Source organism: Nyctereutes procyonoides, unplaced genomic scaffold (assembly GCF_905146905.1).
Source record: "Nyctereutes procyonoides isolate TBG_1078 unplaced genomic scaffold, NYPRO_anot_genome, whole genome shotgun sequence".
Taxonomy (NCBI): domain Eukaryota; kingdom Metazoa; phylum Chordata; class Mammalia; order Carnivora; family Canidae; genus Nyctereutes; species Nyctereutes procyonoides.
In genome coordinates, this window is record NW_026575122.1 from 23,594,498 (window position 1) to 23,621,644 (window position 27,147).

The window sequence follows — 27,147 nt, forward strand, 5'->3', positions numbered from 1 at the left end:
GATATCTGGAGTCTCCTATTTGTCCCTGCCTTCAATCTGTTATATGTTGTATTGGTTGAAGTCATTTAAATAAAGAAAATCTGGTTTCACAGACAGGAGAAATATTTTAATAAAGTTTTCAGACAATTTTGGATATTTCTTTTTGATTCTACAGTAAAGGTGGGCTGCACTGTGAAACCTGAAACCATTTCAATTAACTTTTCACACTCTGTTACACTAAAATCCATTGGTCTAGCTTACATTTTTTTTAGTTTACATTTTTAATTTACATTTTACGCATGCATGTTTTTTTAAAGATTTTATTTATTTATTAATGAGAGACACACACAGAGAGAGAGAGAGAGGCAGAGACACAGGCAGAGGGAGAAGCAGGCTCCACGCTGGGAGCCCAATGTGGAGACTCGATCCCTGGACTCCAGGACCACGCCCTGCGGCTAAACCGCTGAGCCACCCAGGCTAAACCGCTGAGCCACCCTCATGCATGTTTTTTAACATGAATTTGTCATTTGGAAAATATTGCTTCACTAAATTATGTGGATCTTCCAAATGTTGACACATACCATTATTCGATTTCAAAAAAGTACATTCATTAATGTTACTGCTTATTTAATGAGGACAGTTTTAAGTGTTGAGAGCTGTCAAGTCCATGGGGGTGGATATAAGTTTTCCAAAATTCTAATTTTTGCTTGAAAGCTCACTTTTTTTTTTCATTGAAACACTGACAACAAATGCTATAAGTTGTTTTCTGTGAAGTAACAGGTTCATTGTATCCATTTTCTACAAAACACCTACCAAATAGCCATTTTTTTCAAGTAAAAATGGAATATTCTGAAAAAGGTCACTAGTTTAGCTTCTCACTCAGTTGCACAAGTGCTATTTCTAGAGACCATCATTGCAGTACAGTATGCAATGTAAAACCTCTATATGTACTTTGCATTTCATTGCCACATAGACATAGGAAAAATGTGTACTCAAGGACCAAGGTTTAATAAAATTAATTTTTATCCTTCATCAAGAATATGCTGAGGTGGGGCACCTGGGTGGCTAAGTCAGTTAAGTGTCTGCTTTGGGCTCAGGTCATGATCCCACAGTCCTGGGATTGAACCCCTGCAGAGAGTCTGCTTCTACCCCTCCCCCGGTTTGTGCTCTCTGTTTCTCAAATAAATAAGTAAAATCTTTTCTAAAAAAAGAACATGCTGAGGCAAAGCTGGCCCTTTTATTTGAGCTATGAGTGCAAGGTGGTGAGGAAGATGGGAATAACTAGCATAGTTTGGTGGCACTGACTTGGTCTGTACTGAGGCACCTGCAGCTGTACCCACTATCACTTTTGCACCATCAGTGCACATGTCAAACACTGAAAAGGGCAACTAGTGTGTTCATTTCGTTATGAAGATGCTCATTGGAGCCAGGCTGCTGCCATGTCTTTGCGCTGACATTCATACCTCCTTCTCTTCAGTGTGAATTGGCAGCCCAGCCAGTGCTGGCTCTTGGAACCTGGTGAGGTCCTCATATGGAGTTACGAACTCTGAGCTGACCTCCACACTGATGGAAAAGAGTTGTTTGGTTCATCCCTAGCTCCCTGGGGGCATAACAACACATCAAAGGAGTGACAGCAAAATAGTAAGTTTTGAGAAAGAAAGGGGTTAAAAAATAAAACCAAACAATGTTGGAGATGGAGACCAAATTTCGAAAGCCTTGCCACTCACCTATGATTTCCTTCACCAGAATGGGCTGGGAGTAGTACTTAGGCTCACTGGCTCCTGCGGCATTAATAGCCTTCACGCGCACAAAGATCCTTGCATCTGTAGGCAGGCCCGTGATGGTGAACTTGGTTTTCTCAATCAGATCTGTGTTTGCAACTATCCAATCTTCAGCTGGAAGTCCATAAAAGAAAAAGAAAAGAAGGAGAAAAGGTGTTTAGTGAAAGAAATCATCCTAACTTGTATAGTTGGCTCCAAACTAGTATTTTACTCATAATTAAATCAGTCAGAGGAAATATGTTTTGGTCTGGAGTCATACTACATGGGTGAGCATTTTTCATATTTAAATGAAAAATGGCCTAGAATGGCAAATGTAACTGACAGGAAGAAAGATAATCAGAATCTGCGATTTCTGAAAAGCTTTTTATTCAGGATACTATGATACCAGAGTAATCCTGAATCCTTGGCCAAAGTTACTGAGATTCAGGATACTAGAATGACACTGAATTACAGTAACTGTCCCCAAGAATTTGGGAGCAGTTTTATTACAATTCAATTGTATAAGGGTTGACATAATGATGACATTTGGCCTCCTACAGACGTTAAACTTCAGAACAGGAAAATGCTATTCTTAGGAATGAGAGACACAGACCTTTACAGTCATATCATCTGTTTTATCTCAGCTGTTTTTTATTATGAGGTACTAAGATGGGCCTGGGGAGTCTGATCATGCTCCCAATCAGGAAGACAAGAAGCTAATATCCACAGCAAAAAGGAAACACAGTTCAGGAGCCAAGACCTCAGAGGGAATTGGCGTAATTCTTTCACCTCAATCAAAAGGTTGGAATTTTAAACGTTTTGGTAGCTTTGTCCATAAAATCAAGAGAGGGGTTTGCAAGTATTTCAACTTCTAAAAGTTTCTATGCATGATGCCCTCAGGGGAAAAAAAGAAAAAGAAAAGAAGTCTTGCACATTTCGCACATTATGAGTTCACTGCCCGCCCACCCCCTTGATCTCTGAGGGCATCTGTATATGTGGGCAGTAGATGTATTTCATGCTCGGTCATGGAACATTCCCAGAAACATTATCATATAGTAAGAAAGTCTGAAAGCTTTCAGAAAATACTTTACCTGGTAGATCATATGCAGCCTCCCCATTTTCATCAGACTGTTTTGCTGATGTACCTTTGAGAATCCGTCATTAAAATTAATTAAAGACACCCACTTTCACACCAGAAGAATATCGTATCAGTAGTCAGCATTCTCTGTTAGTAAAGTATGCAAAGTATGCAAAGATATTTGTCTTCAGAGCAGTGACGGAAGAGAGACTAAACACAGTAGGGAGGGAGACAGTTCCTCAGGAGAGCCACAGCCTGCTCTGTTCAGACTGTGGTTTTTGTCCTGAGGCACCTGCCACAGAGAAGAGTAGGAGAGAAAAGAGGCTGGGCACTTCCAGTCGTGGGAACGAGAGGCAAAGAGGAACAAAGCAGGACCCTGAAGAGAAAGGAGGAGCAGGTCCTGGACTGCACACAGTGGAAAGGCCTAGCCTTTCACCTGTCTCTGCTGCCCTGGCCTGGGTGGGTCCTCCCAGGGACCCAGGGAACAAATGCCCCCACTATGCGGTCTGTCGTCACAGGATGGGGGTGAGTGCCCTCATGAGAAAGCCAGCCCTGTCTTCCCAGCGGCTGGGGGGCAGCTCCCAGTTGCCACGACAACGAGCTCAGCAGTCAAGATGACAAATGGCACCCTCCCAGGGGGCCACATGCACACGGAGGTGAGGGAATGCTGCAGGCCGGTGGGCTGGGGGTAGGGGCACCCCACTGGCTTGGGGTGATGCCTTTCCAGGTTGTCAGAGAGGAGCAGGGGAGCGAAAACCCTGGAACCTTCTCCTCTCTCTTCTATCCCTTTCAGGAGTATCAGGGGGAAGGAAGAGGGAGCCAGAGTATCTGGTGGCTGCCAGGGCATGTGGGTTGACATCAATTACTTAGAACCTTGAAAAAGAGATACGTCTTTAAGCCAATGGTCAGATTGGGAGCTAAAGTGCTGATATTATCAGAGTGAAGAGACAGTTGATGAGAAAGTGAAAACAGGAGACAGAAAATGTGCTCAAAAGAGTGAGGAACTGGTAAAGGAGAGACTTCAAGAGAAAACAGGACGAAACAAGATCAGAGGGGAACAAAAATAGCCCATCCCTTCACATCTGAACCACATTAACTGAGGAAAATGGAAGAAAGAAAATGGTGTCCGAGGGATGGGGAAGGCATATGGAAGTTATTTGATACACGAGGAGAAGTTTTAAGAAAGAAAAGAGCTAGAGTGAAGGAAGATAGCAAAGAAAAGTAATGTGCTGCAGGCATTTAAAAAAAATCAAAAAACCAAAAACCAAAACAAGAGAAAGGCAGAGTCAAAACCAACACACGATCTTATCAAAGAAAGAATTTTCTTACAGAATAAAACCTGACATGTCTAAAAGCATTAAACACTACAGAAAATTAGTCTGGAGGACAACAGCCATTAAAAAGAATGAAGAATAGGGCAGCCACATAAAGAAAGAAAAGACCACAAGAAGAAAGATATACACGAGAGATATAAACGTTATGAAAGAACTTCCATAGAAAGCTAATTCCAAAACGTTATATGGCAAAATATATACATCATAATGACTGTGTACAAATACATATATGTATATACACATATACATATATATCTACACAGACCACACACAAGATCATGTAAAATACACTTGGTTGTATTTTATCTAAGGTGGGTAACATCAAAATGACAGCCATCTATCATTTTGCTGTATCTTCTTACTTTTTAAACCTATCAGAAAGAAAAGAGTAAAGAATTTGCTCTGTTTCATACATACACAAATGCTCGTCCTCAGCAGCCACATCCCATGTAAGAGTGGGAGACTTTGCTGGTGGGGGTGATATAAATAACCGACTGGACTACTCATCATTTTTTGACATGGGGGCAGGAGGAATGGAATGGGAATAAACCATACCTTGAAGCGCTCAAGAATCTACCTGCTGCATTAGTGACACCCCCCGCCCCCCACTGGGATTCCAGGCAACTTTCCCATAACGTCCCCACTACTTTTGGTTAATAACTTTCTAAGCCCTGGAGAATTCAAGCAGAGCGATCTGTGAGTGAAGCACGGGAAAATGGAACTGTTACCAGGATGCCTTGTCCCCCCCATCTTGCTCCCTTGCAACCGACACTAACACTGGTCATTTCCAGGGACGCCCCTATCCAGGGGCCTGGGATTTCCTTTTCAGCAGTTTTCTCTTCATACAAGGTTTCTTTTCTATGGAGCTTTTCCTCCTGGGAAGGTGCCTTTGTGTTCACATTCCTCATTTCCCAAATGTACTCTGTAGTTTCTCTTTCCTTCATGTACGATCTGCGTTTGGGATCTGAAGGGTTTTCTCAGAGGTCAAGTCTTGGTCCATGATTTGTGGAGGTGGGAACAAGCTTCCCTGTGCACAGGTTACCTACCGTCACTAGAGTGGAGCCTGGGTTCACACTGGGACAGTTCTATTCACCGATTTTCACATCCCATCAAGCAGGAAATCAAAAATCACAAGAGGCTTTCAATGAATTTCATATTATTTTTGGTTTTAGGTACACTCTGGCCCACATTTTCTTGTGTTGTTTCTCTTTTTCTATTATTATTTCTATCAACATTTCTTTTTTGCCTGTTTCTCTTCTCTTCCTAAATTAAAGTGATTACATTTTTATATATTGTGACAAGTTCCTGTCACATGCAAACCTATTGTATATACTCTGGGATTTAATGCTGCTTCCTCTAAGCACTGAGAGTTGTCCTTAATAATAATAACAACAACAACAACAACAACTCTTCTTTAACTCCTTCTTCTTCTCCTTCTCCTTCTTCTTCTTTTCCTTTAGGAAGGCAGGGGATGATCACCCACTAGACAAATATATAGTCTCTCCTTATCATCCAGAAATAAGCAGCACTTTGATAGCTGACCTCTGCTCAGTATAGGGTTTAGAATTTCCAACTTGCTTCATCCTAACTAGACTCTTATTTTGCTTGGTACAATTTAATTCCACCAATTCAAGAAGTGTAAATCCCTGAAGTTTTGTCAGAATCCCTTCCTCCTTGGGCATCTTAGACCTTCTTATGTTGTCTGATCCGGCAGGATATTTTTGAGATCTCCATTTGTTAGTATTGAGTACCAAAGAAGGGCAAAATTGTTATCCATCTTAACAATTTAGGATGTTAGGATGACCTTTGCTCATTTTCATTTTCGATAGGAAGGTGAGGATTTCCCAAGAATGAGCAACAAAAGAAATGGGGGAGCATATCTCACCTATTTATGATGGTATTCATCTTAACTACCAGTTGTACTTACTTCCTTCAAAGCAATACTCTAGCACATAGCCATCTAAACCTGCTGCACCAATCTGGTCTGGAGGCCGCCACTTCATCGTGACAGTGGTGTCAGTTACAGAGTCCACGGTCAGAAGGGTAGGAGGGCTGGTTACAGCTTCAAAATTAAAAAAAAAGGGGGGGGAGGGGGCAGAAAAGAAAGAAATTATTAACTATAGTGTTACAGCACCACCTGTGATAAAATGAACTAGAATACAAATAAAAATATACACATAAAGCTCATGTTTTAATAAAATTCAGTGAAGATTCCTTAAGCAGATGCTGTGTGGAAGGCAAGGATCTGCTAGGCATAGAGAATTTTAGAAACACTTTCCCTACGGTTTGGAAGGTTAGTGTGGGAGGTTGGGAGGGCACAAGGAAATTGAAAAAAGTTAAAGCTTGAGATCTAATGGTGCAGAGAAAATCCCCTAACCCTCTAAATTTAAAGTGCAAACTCTTGAACCAAATCTTTTTTCTATTGAAAAAAAGTACTTCACTACCATAAAAGAGTGAAGATATCTTATCTTGGTTTCTTTGTCTTTACCCAACTGTCTTTGTTGGACTAACAGATAACATTTAAGGTGTGATTGTAAAGCAAAGAGACTCGTTTCCAAGTGTGCTTTCAAAGTGGTCTCTTTTTTAGTCATAGTGTTTACACCAAGGTGCTGGTTTATACCTTCAGAAGGACAAACGGGGAGTGGTCATGTGTCAGCAGACTCAGCTACCTGTTTTCAGTGGGAAGTAGCAACAAGATAAGTAGCTCTTATAACAGCTCTCACTGGAATTCTGGTAATGAATCCCCCAGTTTATGTTATAAAGACATTCAACCCTACCAAAGCTGTTTTTCATTTCTTAGCCAGAAAATTGCCCCTAATTGCCTCCAGCCTCCAGCTCACCCACTACTCTAAGAAGCTTCCAGGTCTGTTCCAGTTAGAGGCCAGAAGGAAGCAGTCACAAGTCAGAGCAATGATTTCCATGACAGACATACATCTCTCTTGACTCACCCAAAGGAACAAAAGGCTTGGAGGGCATACTGGGCTTGGAGATGCCGATGGCATTGACCGCAAAGATGCGGACCTCATAGGCCACACCTTCAATCATCTTCTTGGGCTCAAAAGTTGTTTCTTTGCAGAGATCAAAATTTAGCCTCATCCACCTGGAGCTTTGTTTCTTCTTCCTCTCAATGAAGTATCCTGCAAGTGACACAAAATGGAAACTGAGGTTTTTCCATGGTCTCCAAAATTAAACTTTGTTGGGTGTTGAAATTCTTAAAATTTCCCATATTCTTAGCACTCTAAGTGAAATACTCAGGTATGCATATATTTTTAAGCCACCTTATTCCATCAGTTGTTTGAGAGAGATTACAGGGAATACAAACATTAATATTATAGGATATAGAGAAAATAATATTAAAATACTAAAAACAATATAAGAAAATTGTATGGGAAGAGAAAGAGAGAAAAACAAATCAGATATGTAGACTGTAGAAACTTATACCATTTCTAGGGTTGATTAAAAGATTTGACTCCAAGTCCCAACAATGTACATAAGAAGAGGGAAATGACCAGTTTTATGAGCTTCAAGTAGAAAAAAATTCTTGTTACATAGGGAAAGGAAATTCTTCTAAATATTTATCTCTAAAAGAAATTTCTTCATAGACATAGCTCTATGGAATGAGACATTTACTGACTAGGACAATTTAAAGTTAGACTTATAGATATTGCAAAACTAGATAATAAATGTAAATGTCAAATAGAAAAAGAGAATAGGCAGCCAGAAGATATTCATCAGAGTTATTTAAGTCTCGAGAACTCACAGAGAATTCCAAAACATAGTTCAATTTGAGTGGATATTTAAAGTCATGGTATGATGTGTTTTCTGCTAAGTGCAATATTTTAAAATGTGCTCTATGTTAATGAGCATAAAGAAGATTCCAACTCCACTGGCAGTTCCACAGACTGACCAACATATAGTTACCTAAGATTGGGGACCCTCCATCATAGGCAGGAGGCTCCCAGTTCATGATACACCAATCATCTCCCACATCTGTCACATTCGGTGCCACTGGAGGATCAGGGATGTCTGTAGCAAACAGAAAATGGAATAGAATCATAAAATAAAATAAAAGTGAGAGCACTAAGTGTTAATTGGATAATAGATTTTTTGGTGATAATCATCAAAGCAGTGTTTTTTCTAAATACTTTTCCATGTTTATTGAGATGCACATAGTAACTAATTTAGGCAAAAAGTCACACTCCATATGGGATAGGTGAAGGTGAATCTGATAAAGATAAAAATAATGATGTATTCAAGTCCTTTAAAATAGCATTGCAACATTAGAGAACAAGCTCCATGGAAGGACACTTGTCCTTTACCTTGAAAATGGTAACTAAGAAAACTAAGAAATTATTGTCTAAATATCAGAAGTGATTTTGTTTTATGTTTTTTAACTACAAAGTGAACTTCTAGCAGAACTGAATCAAGGACTAATTGTTGTAAATCAGTTGGAAGAATCAAGATGTTGACTAGTAGAAATCCAAGTTGAAAATGGCAAGCTACCATGTCTTGTTAACACAGTTCAGCGCCTGATAAAGTGACCCTCGTTTCTGTTCCATTTGGAATATATATCTTGAGGGAAAAATAAAGTGAGATGAAGAGACCATGAGAGCTTGGCCCACCAATAATCTGCGGGACTCATTTCACTTGGTTTCAGGCTTATGAAAAATGCACTTAGGAGGTCATCTAAGGACCGAGACAGATCTTACTCTTCCACAGTGATTGTGATGTTGGAAATTGTTTAGCAACTGTGTTTCAGTGACTTTAGAGGGCACCAGAAGGAAATATGACTGTGGAGAGCTAATGACCAGCAGCCGCAAATGGCTGACTTTAATTATGCATTCCTGCAATTGGACCTCTAGGCAAAGAAAAAGAAGAGAAAGAGAAAGGAAGGGAAGGGGTGGGAAAGAAATTTTTAAAGAGGAAAGGAAAGAAAAGAGAAGGAAAGAAAAGGAGTGGCAAAGGTATAAAGATGGTGATTTCTAAAAGACAGCTATACTGTGTTTTTCTTTGTTGTGTATCCAAAAGAACTGGGAGAACCAAGAGCTGGAAAAGTCTACTCTGGATGTGGACTCATGTCAAGTTGATTCTAGAAGTCTGTGGACCCGGAGGACTTACCTACAACTTTAATCTTGATGCTTGCATGTGCTTCCCCAGCTTCATTTTTCAGATTTATGTGGTAAACACCAGAGTCATCTCTTTCAGCGACATCAATGACCAGGGTGCTGCTGTCAGGGTAAGATTCTGCTCTTATCCGGCCACTGCCCTCCATAATGGCCTAAGAAGGAGAGAAACAAAATATGGCTCGACCTGTACGACAAGGACTACCCCAGAGTGCCTTAGAACCTAAGCTGGATGTGGTGCCAATGCCTAAAAAACATATTCTTGGGGATCCCTGGGTGGCTCAGCGGTTTAGTGCCTGCCTTCGGCCTAGGGTGTGATCCTGGAGTCCCAGGATTGAGTCCTACATTGGGCTCCTGCATGGAGCCTACTTCTCCCTCTGCCTGTGTCTCTGCCTCTCTCCCTCTCTGTGTCTCTCATGAATAAATAAATGGAATCTTAAAAAAAAAAATTCTTAGTGTGATCCTCCGCCAACCCTAAGGACAGAGGTATTAACATCCCATATTGCACATAAGGAAGCTGTGCCTAGGGCTGTATGGCTAAAAATGAGAAGAACTGGGATTTGTCTCAAAGCCCACTAACCATGAACTCACTGAAGAAAAAGCTGGAGGACTAAAAATATGGCTGCAGAAGTGTTATTTTAGGAGAGGAGCCTCTTTGTATGTAAAATTAGAACACTAAAATTTATATAAGGGACTAATCATTATTTGCCTATTTCCTTATACATCTTAAAAATTTAGAAATACTGAAAAGGGCTGAAGAAGACCAGAATGCTGATTTTCCATACAAGTTGTTAAGAATGGATTTTAAGTTGTTAAGTATGGATTTTTCCCTTCTGATGGGACACAGGACACAAATGAATGTCTAATTCCCAAAGGAAAGACAGGGTGAGGTTGGGCCTTCCATTATACTTTCTTTTTTTTCTCCTTTGCCTCCTCCTCCTCCTTCTTTTCCCTTGTCTTCTCCCTCACTTCTTCCCTTTCTTCCTAAACCAGAAATTTAAAATAGCATTCCATTTTTCTGCTTCTTAGGTCATATCTCTTATGGACAATGAACAGTTATAAAGAGAAAAAAACAGAGAAGGCCATGGTAATTTAGAAACTGGGCAATTTTCTAATAACTATTAAATTAACTCGTTACTCTTTTGGGTCTGGATTGGAACTCTTACATCTTCAATAACAAAAGATTGTGACAACAATAAGAATACTGCAATAGTTTATAGTTTTCATAACTCCTCCTTTTTACAATAGAACAAAATTTCCTCATATTAGCCAAATTCTTTTTTTAAAAAAGATTTTATTTATTTATTTATGAGAGACAAACAGAGAGAGGCAGAGACACAGGCAGAAGGAGAAGCAGGCTCCCTGCAGGGAGCCCGACGCAAGACTCAATCCCAGGACCCCGGGATCACGACCTGAGCCAAAGGCAGACACTCAACCACTGAGCCACCCAGGTGCCCCCATATTAGCCAAGTTCTAATCTTAAGATCATAAAAGATGTTCTGCTTTCTTTTTAATGTGAAAAGAAAAATACTTATTTAGGGTGGTGTTATATTATCTTCTTTAGTTTTCTCTAATTTCTTTGCTTGTCTATTGTGGTATCGTTTATAATAGAGTAAAATTCACACTTTTTAGACAGAGTTCTACGAATTTTGACAAACGTGTGTGATTGTGTAACCACTACTGCAATCAAGATACAGACCACTCCTGTGACCCCCAACAGTCACCCAATGTTCCTTCATCATCAACTCCCTCACCCCACACTCTGGTCCTTGGCAGCCACCAATCTGTTATTCATCTCTCTAGTTTTCCTTTCTCTAGAATGACATATAAAGGACTCTAACCATATGTAGCCTTTTGAATCTGTCCTCTTTCACTTAGCATAATGCTTTTCAGATTCATCCATGTTACTGCATATATTACGTGTACCTTCCTTTTCACTGTTGGGTAGTATCCTATTGTATATCCCATGTGCAGTTGGTTCATGCATGTACAAACTGTATGTTTGTACAATTGAACTTTTTGGGTTGTTTCCAAGTTTTGCTAATTATGAATAAAGCTGTTATAAACATTCATGTACAAGTTTTTGTGCAGACATATGTCTTCACTTCTCTAAGGTAAATGCCCAGGAATTTCTTTGAAGAGTTGTAGGGCAAGTTCATATTTAACTGCATAAAATACTACCAAACTCTTCCAACGTGGGTGTACTATTTCGCATTCCCACCAGTGATGTGTGAGTCTTTAGTTGTTCCATATCTTTATAAGCGTTTGATATTGTGTGGTTGCTGTTCGGCTTCTTTCATTCTGCATAATTATTCATCCAAGTTGTTGTATAAATCCTCTATTGCTAGTAATATCCCATTGTGTGGATATCCTATAATTTTTTATCCATTCATTTATTGATGGACATTTGCATTATCTTCAGCTTCTGGATATTATAAGTAAGGCTACTACGACCATTTGTGATAATAGAATTTTTTTGTAGGCTACACTGAATTTTCTATATCTATGATTATGTCATCTGTAATAATATGTACAGTTCTACTTTTTCCTTTCCAATATGGATGTCTGTTATTCCTTTTTCTTACCTGATTGCCCTGACCAGAACCTCTAGTACAAGGTTGAATAGAAGTGGTGAGGATCGGGGGTGGGGTGGGGGTGGGGGTGCGGTTCCTGGCTGGTTCAGTTGGTTAAGCGGCTGCCTTTGGGTTGGGTCCACATCAAGCTCCTCATCAGGCTCCCTGCTCAGTGGGGAGCCTGCTTCTTCCTCTACCCTGTTTGTACTCTCTTGTGCTTGCTCTCTCTCAAATAAATAAATAAATTCTAAAAAAAAAAAAGGGTGAAGATGGATATCTCTTTTGCTCCTGATCTGAGGGTGGAAAACCTTCAATCTTTCACATTAAGTAGAATGATCACTGTAGGATTTTCAGATGTTTTTTTTATCATGTTGAGGAAGTTCCTTTTACTTCATAGTTTGCTGAGAGACTTTTATTAGGAATGGATATGGGATTTTGTTAAATGCTTTTCTGTGTCTACTGAGATGATCATGCTTATTTTTTCCTTGTTTGTTAATATAGTGAATTATCTTAATTAATTTTCAAATGTGAAGCCAATCTTTGCATTCCCAGGATAAAACCCAGTTGGACATAATGTATTATTCTTTTTATATATTATTGGACTTAGTTTGCTTAATTCTGTTTATAATTTTTCATCTATGTTCATGAGTGAACATAGTTTATAGTCTTCTAATGTTTTTTTTTTTTCTGGTTTTGCTATAAGGGAATAACTGGGCTTCAAAAAAGAGTTGGGATATAACCCTATTCTCTTTTCAATTTTCTGGAAGAGTTCATGTAGAATTGGTATTATTTTTTTTTTAATCTTTGACAGAATTCTCCAATAAAGCCATCTAGACCTGGAATTTTCTTTCTGAAAGGTTTGTAACTACAAATTTCATTTCTTTAATAGATGGGGTTATTTAGTACTGACTTGGTAGCATTCTGCAAATTCTGATATGTGGTATGCTCATAAATATTTTCTAATTTCCCTTGTGATTTCTTTTTTTGATCTATAAATTATTCAGAAAAAATGTTAGTTTCCTAATATTTGAAAATTTTCCAGATACCTTTCTGTTATTGATTTCTATTTAATTCCATTGTGATCAGAGAACTTTGCATGAATTAAATCCTTTTACATTTATTGGGGCTTACTTATGGCCTATCTTGGAAATTTTCCACATGCAATTTTAAAATAATGCCCATTCTGCATGTGTTGGACTGTTCTATAAAACCTAATTAGATCACGATGGTTGCCAATATTGTGAAAACCCTGAATATCCTTACTGATGGTCTCTCTACTTGTTCAATCAACTACTGAGAGAAGAGTATTGAAATCTCTAATTTACCTATTTTATTTGCAGTTCTAGTACCTTGCTATTTGTTTTCTACTTCTCTCATCTGTTCTTTGTGCCTCTTTTTCTGCCTTTTTTAGATTAAGTATTTCTTGCGACTTCATATTATGTCCTTTGTTGGCTTATCAGCTATAACATTATTTTAGTGTTTCCTTTGGGGCTTATCATCTACATTTTTAACTTTTCAGCCTCCCTTCATGTGATATTACAATATACCTCTCTTTCAACCCTCCTAATTCTTACTTTCCATCTTTCCCCTCCTGACCTTGTTTCTTTTCTCATAAATTTTACTTTCACTTATGTTACAAACACAATGCATGGTTATTACTTTTGTAATAATAAAAACCTCATGTTTATCCATGTAGTTATCATTTCTGATGCTCTTCATTCCTCTGTGAAAATGTTTCCATCTGGCATCATTTTCCTTCTGACTTAAGGACTTTAAGGACTTCTTTTAGCATTCTTTGTAGTGCTAAAATTGTCCCAGTGACAATTTCTTTCAGCTTTTATATATCTGAAAATGATTTTATTTTACCTTCATTTCTGAAAATTATTTTTCCTTAGCACAGAATTCTAGTTGATAGTTTTTTAGAATGTATAGAATTTTTTTAGAATTCATAGAATTCTAGGTTGACAGTTTTTTTCCTTAAAGATGTTACGCCACTGTTTTCTCACTTGCCTTACTTTGAGAGAGATCTGCTATCACTCTTGTCTTTGTTTCTGTATATTTAATGTGATTTTTTCTCTGCCTACTTAATTTTTCATCTTAACCACAGGTTTTGAGCAATTGGATTATTATGAGTCTTGGTGTGGTTTTATTAATGCTCCTTGTGCTTAGGTTTTCTTGAGCTTCTTGAAACTGAAATTTTAGTTTTTATAAAATTTGGAAAAATTCTGGCCCTTATTTCTTTTTAAAAAAAAAGATTTTATTTATTCATTAGAGACAAACAGAAAGAGGCAGAGGGAGAGGTAGGCTCCCTGCGGGGAGCCCGATGCAGGACTTGATCCCAGGACCCTGGGATCATAACCTGAGCCAAAGGCAGATGCTCAACCACTGAGACCCCCAGGCATCCCTTGGCCCTTATTCTTTATACATTCCTTTGTCCTTTTTAGGGACTCCAATCACACATATATTTCACTGCTTGAAGTTGTCCTAAAGCTCAATGATGTTTTTTTTCTTCCAGAAAACAGAAATTTATTTTTTGAATACTAAAAATAATTATTTTTAAGAGAGAGAGAGTGGAGTTGAGGGGCAGAGAGAAAGGGAAAGAGAGAATCTTTTTTAAAAAAAGATTTTCTTTCTTTCTTTCTTTCTTTCTTTCTTTCTTTCTTTCTTTCTTTCTTTTCTTTGATAGAGAGAAAGAGAGCACAAGGAGGGAGCAGCAGAGGGAGAGGGATAAGGGAGTCTGAGGTGGGGGCTTGATTCTAGAACCCTGGGATCATGACCTAAGCTGAAGGCAGATGCTTAACCAACTGAGCCACCCAGATGTCCCTGGAGAGAGAGAATCTTACGCAGGCTTCATGTCCAGAGTAGAGCCCAATACGGGGCTCAATCTCACAACCCTGAGATCAAGATCTGAGCTGAAATCAAGAGTCGGATGCTTAACTGACTGAGCTACCCAGGTGCCCCAATAAATTATTTTTTGAAGCAGATTTAGACTCACTGCAAAATTTAATGGAAAGTACAGAGAGTTCTCATATATACCCCTCCCAACACATACACAACCTCCTCCACATCTGACATCCCACATCAGAGTGGAATATTTGTTACAGCTGATGAACCTACACTGATACATCATTATCATTTAAAGTCTATATTTACATTAGAGTTAACTCTTGTGTTATATATTCTGTGGGTTTTGCCAAATATATAATGATAGTGTCCATCATTATAACATCATATAGGATAGTTTTAATGCCCATAATATATTTTATATAGGGTGCCACAGAGTGACACTTGAGCTTGTACTAGTCTACCACTCCAACCTTATTATTCTCCTCCTCATACACTCTGACCCATCCATACTGGCTTCTTTCCAATTTCTTCTCCACATCAAGTTAATTTTCTCCTCTTCTCTTGTCCTTTGCACTTGCATTGACTTTACCTGGAAATCTCTTTCCTTTGATCTTCACATATGGTTTTCTTGTCCTTCATAGAGACTATTGTCATTTACCTCACAATCACTTGCTAATCATATTACTCTGGTTTTTAAAAAAATCTTCATAGTACTTATTACTATCCAAAGTGATTTTGTTCATTTATTTATTTAATAATTCATTGTCTATTTCTCTTCAGCTTCATTGTCTGACACCCATTAGAATGAAAAATGGGATCCTGTTCACTGCACATAAAAACTTGCCTGGTGAAAAAACAAACAACAATAAAACACACACACACACACACACACACACACAGAGACTTGCCTGGTCACATAGTAAGTAGTTAGAAATATGAAAAGTAAATGCATGATGATTATATTTGCCTGAAAATCAGTGATCTTTCTTAATCAAAAAGGATTATATCTATACTGAACCCCTATACATATATTTGCTTTCTTCTTTCATCTGACTAATGGAAGGCAGGAAGTGGGATGGGCAGTGTGTGTGTGTGTGTGTGTGTGTGTGTGTGTAAGTAAAACAAACCTTATCAGCACGGCTCCAAATGGCTTTGGGAGGTGGCTCTCCACTGACAGGAATCTCAAGACGAAGCTTGCTTCCTGCAATTACTGTCACTGTATTGTCAGCATCGAGACCATCCAGGATGATCTTAGGAGGATCTAAAATATTAAATATAGCCTTTGTCATCAGACAATCATTTCCATTATGAATATCTGGGCTAGTACTTTGCTAGTGCTAAATGTTGGTCGTAACCAATATTTTATCTGGCCAAAAAGAACATGAAGAGTCAAAGTAGTTACTTCACTATAAGACTTCGTATAAGAATCAACTGTTATGATTAGTGACTTATACTAATTCATGTTTTTTTTCTTTATATATCATACTTTTCAATATGTTATATTTCCAAGGTAAGCAAAAAAAACACCAAAAACCAAGAACACAAAATTCTGCAATGATTTATCTACTCACCAATAACATGAACTTTGGCAGGCAAAGTAATAGAGTAGGCATCTGGTGCAAATACATAATCACCTTCATCTTCAAGGAGAGCATTGGCTATCACTAACTTGTGGATTCTAAGGAAATACAAAAAACATTTCTAAGAATTTACAAAGATTTAGACTGTTTATGGCACAACTGAAAAGACCCTGCCCTTTATCTGATTAACTTATTTAGTGCAGGCCAGAGAGAAAGACAGACCAAGAAACAGAAAGAGAGAATATGAATATGAAAGCTTAATTTTCCTCTTTATCGGTATACTATTAAATATTCATCTTGGAGTATATGAAATTATCTGCACAAATACAGCCTGCTTATTATGCATGCAAGAGTTTATTATTCCCTTCTCATCACATAGCTTTTAAAAAAGACTAAAATATAACATCTCACTAGTGCCACACTTTAAGATTTAAGAAATTACCAATAATAATCTTGATTTTGGCTTTATATGCCAAATCTGAAAGCAGGAGTTCTTAACTCTTTGGGGGTCAGTGAATATCTGATGGACACCATCGATTTGCTCTCTGGAGAAAAGTGTGTATTTTTGAATACACAGACCTTGCTTACAGCTTTAGAGGATTTATGGGGCCCTCTGAAGTTCATTTATGATATCCTAGAATTCATAGATCCAAGGGTAAGAACGCTTGTCTTGGATTTTTGCTAGATTCTAGGATATTATGTCCACCCCAAAAATTGTGAAAACTCACACGACACTTACTAGTTAGGGACAGTCAATCCATTTTGATTCATTCCTTAACTAAGATTCAGTATCATTCCTTTAACCTCATGTTTGATGGAAAAAAATGAGTTGATGGCATTTGAATAGACAAAGCACCATGCCATGAGGTACAAAAAAGGAATCACTGGTAGGACAGGATGTAGAACAGAGAAATCATGTTCTTGCTGTTTGGAAGCAAAGAACCAGACATAGATCCTCTCTTTATGACTACTCTCCAGGCCTCCTCACCAAATATGTTAATATAAAAGGTAAAGAAAGTAGATATGGGGATCAGCCCTCCCTTATGGATCACCTAACTTGCTTACCTTCCTTTGTGAACAACCTTTAGACGGTCACTTTCCTGAATAGGTAGGCCATTTTTAGTCCATTTTCCTGATATGTTTTCAGAGATTTCACACTTCAAGCAGATTTCTTTTCCAAGGTGTACAGTTTGATCAGTCAGAGGTGTCAAAATCTTCAGAGGTTTCACTACAGAAATAATAGATAATTATAAGTGCCAAACCCAAACTCCAGACAGGCCAAAATGGTATCTGGTTTTAAAAATGAGAATTTGTTCCAGTGCAATTGATTTGTTAGGGGACAACTGGAACATAACACAAAGTTTGTGCTTGATTATGCATGATTTCATTCATGAAAAAGAGAAAATGGCACCCAGCTGACTGAGCCAGGTAGGACTGCACAAAATGCATGCGCACACACATACACACGCACATGACAAATATCTACCAGTTACCTGAATTCACCCATGCAATATGAGCCACATTCATGCACATTGGCGATTACCACTGTCCATCCAATTCCAAATAACCTCTTTCTACCATTTCACAGTGGCTCACTAGCTGCAACACTTCCCACACCATTTCCACAGGCAAATTCCAGGTCTCGTTTAACATAAAGTGCCATATTTATTAAGTATTTGATGTGTAAAACTGTGACACTAGTTTTATTAGGTTCTTTTTTTTTTAATGCATGGCTGACAAAATTTTTGAGTGTCATGCCCATCATCTCCCTTTCCCCAATTTGTCTTGTGGTTTTTATTGCATGAGTTTGTACAGCATGGTGATTTTAGAAATGCATATATTGTATTATAGTAGAACTGACTGTAATTACTTTAAATGGCTACAAATAGGTAAGGATCTGTCTATGATTGAAAAATCTTCTTGGTATTAAACTAAAATGGACACAATTCTGTGAAGCATAAGGAGTGTAACTGAGATAACCTATGAATAATTCAGTGATCCTATGGATCACAATTGGACTAAGAAAGAAGTAAGGAAGCAGGGCTTCTTCTCTGCATGTATTGCCAAACTTCCTGTGAGATTTGCTATTTTAATTTTCATGGCTAACTAGAAGATCCCGACCCTGCTGCTGAGGACTGACTACTATTTGGGGGCATTTGGGGAAGTACATGAATTCTTTCATGCCTCTGGATTCTAGCAGCTAATGAGTTCTTACAACATTCCCATTTCAGCCTCCTTGGTTTGAGCAACTTCCTTTCTACTCCAAGTGTAGTTGCAGAATGTTGAATGTTTATTTAACGAGTAGATAGCAAATTCATTCATGGGTTATGCAAACATCAGGATTTTATATCATATCTAAGTATTCACTGTCTATATATGTGGTCTTTGGATTAAAGTATTTCTTTAGTATTTGGATAACTTCTCTGGCAGGTGATTTTTATACTCCCTGATACTGTTTTACTATTAAATTGAGTAGTCAGTTCTATCTCAGAGATCCTGACTGTTATGACATAGACATTCAGTTAGAATGGAATCCAATTTTACATTTTTAAGATTGCCACAGTAGAAATCAAATAGAATGAAACTTTCCTAAATTTGAATTTAAAAAAGGCAACACCATTAGTTAGCCAACTTGGGAGGATACTCAAGGAAATCTTACTTACAGTCAACACTAAGCTTAGCAGACGACTGTCCTCCTGTTGTCATTACAGAATATTCTGCGCTGTCAGCCTTCGTTGCTCCTTCTATGATCAAAATATGTTTTTTGCCCTCAACTTTAATTCGGTATCTTGATCTTGGACCAGGAATAATCTCCTCACCATTCTTAAACCTGAGTTAAAATAGATTATAAAAGGATTATAAAAAGAGTTTTGTAAAAGACTCTTCAGGAGATGGACATTATTGGTTTTTCTTTTTTTCTGTATCCTGGAATCTAAGAACTATTTGTTAAATTAAACAATGTATGGATCGTTACATCAAATGGATTAGTATTATAACAAGTATTGTCTGAAAAATTCCATTAGAAGGACATCAGTCCCTTCTTCCCATTCAAGATCAATCAGATGAAGATGCTAAGAGTGGATATTACCTCTTGACCCACACTAATAAGAACAGCATCATTTAATATGTCTTAAAGTTAGCTATGATTCTAGATAAGAATGAACAATCTACTCTGTACCAATTACCACAGGTACATGCTGTGTAATTTACTATACTTCTCCACAAAGCATTTCATTTTAGGATTCTGAATCTCGTAGCTTTAATTTTGAGGTTACTCACACAGAACTTGAGAAAACACTCCCTATCCACACACACACAAAAAATAATACTTTTATTTTTAAAAGTATTTGGTGATTCTTAGTCTAAAATATTTTCCTGTGGTGCTGTGACAATAAGGTAAGTGGGGATTAAATGAAAAATATACATGTAAGTATATTTTTCCATGTAAGTTGCCAGTGTGGAATAGTGAGAGTAAGCGAAGTATACACGTTAAGAGCATCCAGGGCACCCTGGGTGGCTCAGCGGCTTAGCACCACCTTTGGCCCAGGGCATAATCCTGGAGACCCGGGATGGAGTCCCACGTGGGGCTCCCTGCATGGAGTCTGCTTCTCCCTCTTCCTGTGTCTCTGCCTCTCTCTCTCTCTCTGTGTGTGTGTGTCTCTCATGGATAAATAAATAAAATCTTATAAAAAAAAGCATCCACAGGATTTGGAATCAAACAGACCCAGGCAACTGTAAGCCACCCATTTCTTAGTAAGTGCCTACTTCTCCACATTTATCAACCTAGATTTCTGAATTGCTTTCCAGTTTCATAGGTGAAAAAGCCCCCAGTATCTTCATAGTTTTAGTTACCATTTCTATTAATGTGAATGGTTATGATTCTTTTCACATGTATAAAAGCCATTTCCTGTTCTCCAATCCATGAAGGCACATTTTTTTAATCTATTACAAATAGATAGACATCTGGAAAGTTATTTACCATTTCACATTGGCGTCGTCTTCAGACACCTCACATTCTAATTCCACTCTTTCTCCACAGTAAGCATTCGTATCTTCCAGCTGTTTGGTTACCAAAATTGGAGGCTCTAGTGTGAAAAAAGGGAGAATCAGAATCATTAAATGTCCAAAACCTGCTCATGACCACAGATTTGTTCACAGATGAAAGACCAACAGTAAGAAAGTGTCATCTACCATAGGGCTATGTTAGATGATGGTAGATGTTCGGTGAGGTTGGGTTTTTTTAACTTTTTTTTTTTTTTTTCAAAATAGCTGGCAACCCTGGGTGGGGCTTTCCCAATTTTCTCAGAACTCTTCAAATCAAATCAATTATTGTTCTGGAGAGCAGGCAAAACACGTATCAAATATCCTTCTTCTGGCAAATATGAAATCAAGTGGTAGACATGTCTGATGAAGGAGAATTGGTAACTATGATTCTTTGATTCTGGTTCTAGGTGGATAATAGGTCTGTATTCAGAGGGCCTCAGGGACACAATGTTTTAGTAAATGATCATCTTCAGCATCCTCAGTGTCAGCCACTGATACCCTTTTACTAGTGAAGCTGGTTTCTAGAGAAATCTCTTTGTGATCAGCTGAATGTGCAAAATGAGGATTATCCAGTAGAGCTTGTGGGTTCCAGAAGCTATAACTAAGAATAATTGTATATCGCTTGCTTGAGTCAAAAACATGGGGCATTTTGACTCACCAGTTTGTTTTTTTTCTCCCCTCAGCCTATCTAGTCTTCAGCAAACTTGAAGATTAAGTAGGCTATACAATAACCGCCAGTGTAAAGGAGCTTCCACTCAGAGTCAACCTAACACCTGGGCTGACCCACTTCTAGAGATCCTATTACCTCTGCTCTAGAGCTCAAGAGCTCACCTTGTCATGCTCATTTTGATCACTATCCCTGGGAGAAGGAGCGCCCAAGGCTATTGAAGACGACAGTAAGAAATCTCACTTTACCTCTCACAAAGAGCTCAGTGGAACATTTCTCATCACCAGCTGTCACATAATACTCTGAATCATCCGTCGGCCCACAGTTATTGATAAACATGATTCTTTCACATCCTTTATGTTCAAAGATGTATCTGTTTTAAATAGGAGGGAGAGAACAGTCTGTGACCTTGACTTTATTCTTTCCTTTATTACCAGCAAATCTGGCTTATAATTCAGTAATGTTTAAAAGTCAGGGATATAATTTTGATCTGCCATTTATGTAGCACATCTTACATAGTTAACACAAAACATGAAACACGTGTTATCTTTATAACACATAATATAATACATATGCCTCTTTATACATAATATTTAATTTCTGTATTTTTATAAAAGGTTTTAATTTCCACTACAAATCAGTAATAATATATTTACTATTTAGTTTTTTTAACCTATTGTTGGAAAATAGGCTTGGCTGAGGTTGTCAGAGAGATTTGGAACTCTGTACAGTTTTTTAAATGACCAGTTCATCTAGTTTATAGGTAGAGAGGGACTCAATCTTATTCATTGATTCATTGATCCCACTCATTGCCTAGTGAGATGTCACATAGATTTTGTTAGGTGAATAAGTGATTATACAGTCTAAGCAGTAATATGAACTTAATCACTAACATAGGCAGTAATTTTATAGAATGTGATGGCCTTTTAATTGAGCTTAAGAACTAGTGTTGTCACATCACAGTAACCACCTACTAAAAAAGAACTTGAGTGTTTGGAAACAAAAAACTAAAAGCCAGGAATATCACAAAATTTAATTGTCTGTGATCTGGATTATGAATGAGTATATTAAGGCATTATAACAGACTGATGAAAAAGCTCTCATTTGGAAAATTCCCAAATTGAAGACTTCAAGAATAAAGCATTACACAACATTTTCTAAATAAAGATAACTGATTAAAATTATGTTTTTGGTAAATTCAAGCCACTTTCAAGAGATTTTTATCAGACTAAATATTATCATCATAAAGTCACTCTGCAGGCATGGCCCCCTTAAGAAATTGGAAACCACCTAATTGTACTCCAGAAGCGACAGATTTTCAGGATTAAAGTCTTTTTATAAAATGTGCATGTGGCTCCTGTTAACTTAAAAAAATACACTGGAGTTGAAAATCTCTCAGGCTGAGAAGGCTCTCTGTGAAGCAGTTTCATTATAAACTAGTGATACCATCAGACATCAGGGATTAGTCTGATTCCTTCCTTTGAGAGAGGGCCAAAATATAAAACACAGGCTTTAGATACTCCTTTGTAAAAACAAAAGTTCTCTAATTATAAGGTGTTATTTCCAGTTGGTTTATCAAGAAAATTGGGAGAAGTTTGGCAATGCTCTGAAATAATCACATATAACATATATTGACATAAACCTAGAACTAGAATCACTCAAAAATAGTTTGTATAGAATTAAAACATAAAACAAGGTTTTATTTATATAGCACTATAATGTTAATGGTTCCAAAATCTATGAAAAGTTTTTATTCTCCCTCCATCTGATTTTGCATTAAAAAGGCATAACTAAAATGTGTTTTTATTTACAGAAAATTAAGTCAAATTACTGTTTGATTTATATAGCTATCCCTGAGTATTTGCAAAGCTCACTTACTTCGTACTGGGTCGAATTTCTTGACCATTTTTATACCATTTCACCTCCAACTTTGGGTCTGCCAGTTCCACAGCAAACCTTACTCTGCCTCCTTTATCCACTTGATATGCAGGATCAAGAATTTTTGCAAAAGCTGATAGAGAGAAAAAGCAAAACTATGTCAGTATGTGCACACACATGCTATGAATTTAAATAGTTGATGTATGTATAAGAACCTAAAACTAAATGAAAATTCGAGACTCGAAGTAGAAAAAAATTAGGAATCTTCCAAAGTATCCTCTATGTTTTAGAATTCAGTGTTGAGGGATCCCTGGGTGGCGCAGCGGTTTGGCGCCTGCCTTTGGCCCAGGGCGCGATCCTGGAGACCCAGGATCGAATCCCACATCGGGCTCCCGGTGCATGGAGCCTGCTTCTCCCTCTGCCTGTGTCTCTGCCTCTCTCTCTCTGTGACTATCATAAATAAAAAAAAAATAGAATTCAGTGTTGATTTATATATGATAAGATGGTTTAAAAAATTGAAGAGAATCCACATGTTTTTGAAAGAAACATAAGAATTATTGAAGAGCAAAGAAACTGAGGGTTGCTAGAGGGAGGTAGGTGGGAGAATGGGGTAAGTGGGTGATGGGCATAAAGGAGGGCACGTGATGGATGAGCACTGGGTGTTCTATGTAACTGACGAATCACTGGACTCTACCTCTGAAACTAACTAAACTTACTATATGTTGGCTCATTGAATTTAAATTTTTAAAAATGGGGGAAAAAATAAAAATTGGAAAAAAAGAATTATTGACGAGACTTTAAAAATGATTGTCCTAATTCTTCAGGAAATTATAAAGCACCTAAATGAAACTGAACTTGAAGAACATGCCTATTCTCCTAGCATGACTACTATCAGAATCAAGGGCACTATCTTTGTATTTATGCATGTCACAGGAAGTTTTTTTTTTAATCACAGAGTTTATGAGATAAATTCAATGACTCATCAAATTAAATAGAATGCCTTTGACTAATTGAAATAGTAGGCTTATCAAAATTTTTGTATTGTGGAAACTTGCCCAAATAATGACACATTTAAAACACTCCTACAGGGACACCTGGGTGGCTCAGTTGGTTAAGTGTCTGCCTTTGGCTCAGGTCATGATCCCAAGGTCCTGGGATAGAGCCCTGTATCAGTCTCTTTATTCAGTGGGCAGTCTGTTTCTCCCTCTCCTTCTCCCCCTGTCCTTCCCCCCCCCCCCACTTGTTTTCTCACTTTCTCTCTCAAATAATACAATCTTAAAAAAAAATAAAGATAAATAAAACACTCCTTACCTAAATAGTTAGGAACTCAGGATTTCAAAACATTTTAAATAACAGAGGACACAGTAGTTAAAAAATATATTATCTTTGAAAGGTCCTAAGCAGATGTTAACTTCTTTTCTTAATTTAATTATTTTTCCTTGATTTTAATGATAATACTCATTTAGAGAGTTTGGAAAATACAAGTGTGTAATGCCTCATGGAGTTTTTATGCTTGCATTTCCATCGTCCCAACTTTGTTATACTATTGCTTAAATAAGCTCACTTCCTTGTATTTTAACAGAGTAAACACTAGCTTTAAAGAAAGTTATCTATCCTATACCTCAAGACCTTAATTCAGAGCTAAGTGGTAAGAATTAGATCAGCCAGTGTGGAGAAAAGAGATGTCTGCTTGGCATTCACATGTTTGTGACTCTCAAGGACAACACTTCTAAAAGTTTTGCAGTTTCAAAATAGTGGGAATGGCTGAGTTCTGTAAACAAACCAAAAACAAGACACTCCTATATTTCTCTGGGCCTAATTGCTCCACCAGTTTACAGGGGGTTGAGAAATAATGGGTAGATTAAAAAAAAAAAAAAAGAGGTGGTGAGAGACTTTAAATTCTATTTGGGCACCCGGGTTGCGTACCCAAATAAGTGAAAACATAAATTCTATTGGGACGTTAAGAAATAACGAACAATAATAGGATTGATATGTTCCCTTCATGCATCACAAAACGGGTAACTGATCCAACCAGGTACAGGAAATTTGGAAGAGCAAGTAATCAATTTAAAACGTATTTTTTTTAAATTTTAATTAAATTGTAATTTAAATTGCAACATCTCAAAGTTTTTTTAAAAGATATTTAAAACCACAACAAAATGCAGTCACTTCAGATCCCTAGAGAGCAGCACAGCTATTTTCCAGAACCTTCTGGTAACCGCATCAGGGTGAAAGGTGGATTCCCTGCCCCCCATGAAATTGGTTCAAGACTATGAGGGTCAAACATCTACTCTGCGCAGGTAAGAATCAAGAATTTGAGAGGGAGGGCGATGTGGAGGCTGGAGAAAGGGGCCCCGTGAAACTCCCAGTGGCAGCGAAGATACGGGATGTTCCAGTACGTTCTATGTGGTACCCGTGAGGTTTGACCGTTCGCCGGCTCCCGTCTACCCTCATGGCTACAGATGCCCGGAGCCGTGACCCGCGTCGCCTGAGGCCCGGGAGCACGAAAGGAAGGGGAACACCTGTACACTCCCTCCGCCCTCCGCCCTCCGCCCTCCGCCCCTGGGTCCCCGCGCCCCCGCCAGCTGGGACGACGCTGCCCCGCAGCCCCGCCCGGGGGCGCTCACCTGCACTCTTCTTCTCCACCCTGCGCATGCGCTTGAGCCGCTTGAGCATGCCGCGCAGGTCGGTGATGCCGTACTGGAAAGCGATCCTCTCGTACTCGTTGGGGTTCGCGTTCTTCAGCAGCTCCCACACGTCCACCTCGGGCTCCTCCTCCTGCTGCTTCACCTCCCTACCCGGGGACGGGCCCGAGTCAGGAGCTGCCCCGGCCTCGCGGGCCGCCAGCGGGACCCACTTCCTGGCTCAGCGGTGGAAGCGCTGCGCTGAAGCCTGGCTGGGGGAAGCCCGCAGCCCCGACGCGGCCGGGCCCTAAGAGATCAGGGGTACGCGCCTGCCAGGCCCTTAGAGATCAGGGGTACGCGCCTGCCAGGCCGCTAGAGATCAGGGGTACGCGCCTGCCAGGCCGCTGGAGATCAGGGGTACGCGCCTGCCAGGCCCTTAGAGATCAGGGGTACGCGCCTGCCAGGCCGCTAGAGATCAGGGGTACGCGCCTGCCAGGCCCTTAGAGATCAGGGGTACGCGCCTGCCAGGCCCTTAGAGATCAGGGGTACGCGCCTGCCAGGCCGCTAGAGATCAGGGGTACGCGCCTGCCAGGCCCTTAGAGAACAGGGGTACGCGCCTGCCAGGCCCTTAGAGATCAGGGGTATGCGCCTGCCAGGCCGCTAGAGATCAGGGGTACGCCCCTGCCAGGCCCTTAGAGATCAGGGGTACGCGCCTGCCAGGCCGCTAGAGATCAGGGGTACGCGCCTGCCAGGCCCTTAGAGATCAGGGGTACGCGCCTGCCAGGCCCTTAGAGATCAGGGGTACGCCCCTGCCAGGCCCTTAGAGATCAGGGGTACGCGCCTGCCAGGCCCTTAGAGATCAGGGGTACGCGCCTGCCAGGCCCTTAGAGATCAGGGGTACGCGCCTGCCAGGCCGCTAGAGATCAGGGGTACGCGCCTGCCAGGCCGCTAGAGATCAGGGGTACGCGCCTGCCAGGCCCTTAGAGATCAGGGGTATGCGCCTGCCAGGCCGCTAGAGATCAGGGGTATGCGCCTGCCAGGCCCTTAGAGATCAGGGGTACGCGCCTGCCAGGCCCTTAGAGATCAGGGGTACGCGCCTGCCAGGCCCTTAGAGATCAGGGGTACGCGCCTGCCAGGCCCTTAGAGATCAGGGGTACGCGCCTGCCAGGCCGCTAGAGATCAGGGGTACGCGCCTGCCAGGCCCCTAGAGATCAGGGGTCCGCGCCTGCCAGGCCGCTAGAGATCAGGGGTACGCGCCTACATTAGCATTGGCGCTTTGCTAGTTAAAAACAGAATATTAGGAAGATAGCAGAAGACATTCTGGTTATGTCTTTACTTCTTTTCACTTGGAAGTTTAAAGAGAAGGTGAATTTGTGAGGAACTTAAGATCCCTTGTTATCTGGGACATGGGTACGGAAATCATTTTGAAAAGTGGATTGAGAATGATCTATGAAAGGAAAATGATCTCTTTCTACCTTCGTTAATGTACACATCCTAGCTATATAGGAAGACCGTACAAATAGGTCTTTTAAACCTTAGGATTTCGCAAATAGCATTTTCCCTACTGTATTAGTAAATGTGCACACTAATGATTTTTTGCTATTTTTTTCTACCAAGAAATTGAAACTGCCAGGTTTTTTTTTTTAAATACAATTTTTGT

General features: G+C 39.4%; 1 protein-coding gene across 12 annotated transcripts in view; it reads right to left on the bottom strand.

Moving 5' to 3' along the window:
• The window catches only part of MYBPC1 (myosin binding protein C1), an 84,247-nt gene that overhangs the window by 16,896 nt on the left and 40,204 nt on the right, over positions 1-27,147 (bottom strand). For 7 of the 12 annotated variants that reach the window (XM_055336545.1, XM_055336543.1, XM_055336540.1 and 4 more), the window contains 14 exons: positions 25,491-25,657; positions 22,864-22,996; positions 21,234-21,358; positions 20,254-20,359; positions 18,938-19,104; positions 17,340-17,502; positions 16,266-16,372; positions 15,822-15,955; positions 9,270-9,429; positions 8,073-8,177; positions 7,100-7,288; positions 6,079-6,213; positions 2,831-2,884; positions 1,707-1,874 (listed from right to left, as the gene is read on the bottom strand). In XM_055336545.1, coding sequence (XP_055192520.1) covers positions 1,707-1,874; positions 2,831-2,884; positions 6,079-6,213; positions 7,100-7,288; positions 8,073-8,177; positions 9,270-9,429; positions 15,822-15,955; positions 16,266-16,372; positions 17,340-17,502; positions 18,938-19,104; positions 20,254-20,359; positions 21,234-21,358; positions 22,864-22,996; positions 25,491-25,657 — 1,913 coding nt within the window. The remainder of the gene's footprint in view (positions 1-1,706; positions 1,875-2,830; positions 2,885-6,078; positions 6,214-7,099; positions 7,289-8,072; positions 8,178-9,269; positions 9,430-15,821; positions 15,956-16,265; positions 16,373-17,339; positions 17,503-18,937; positions 19,105-20,253; positions 20,360-21,233; positions 21,359-22,863; positions 22,997-25,490; positions 25,658-27,147) is intronic. The other 5 variants (XM_055336551.1, XM_055336548.1, XM_055336544.1 and 2 more) reach the window with 1 other exon arrangement.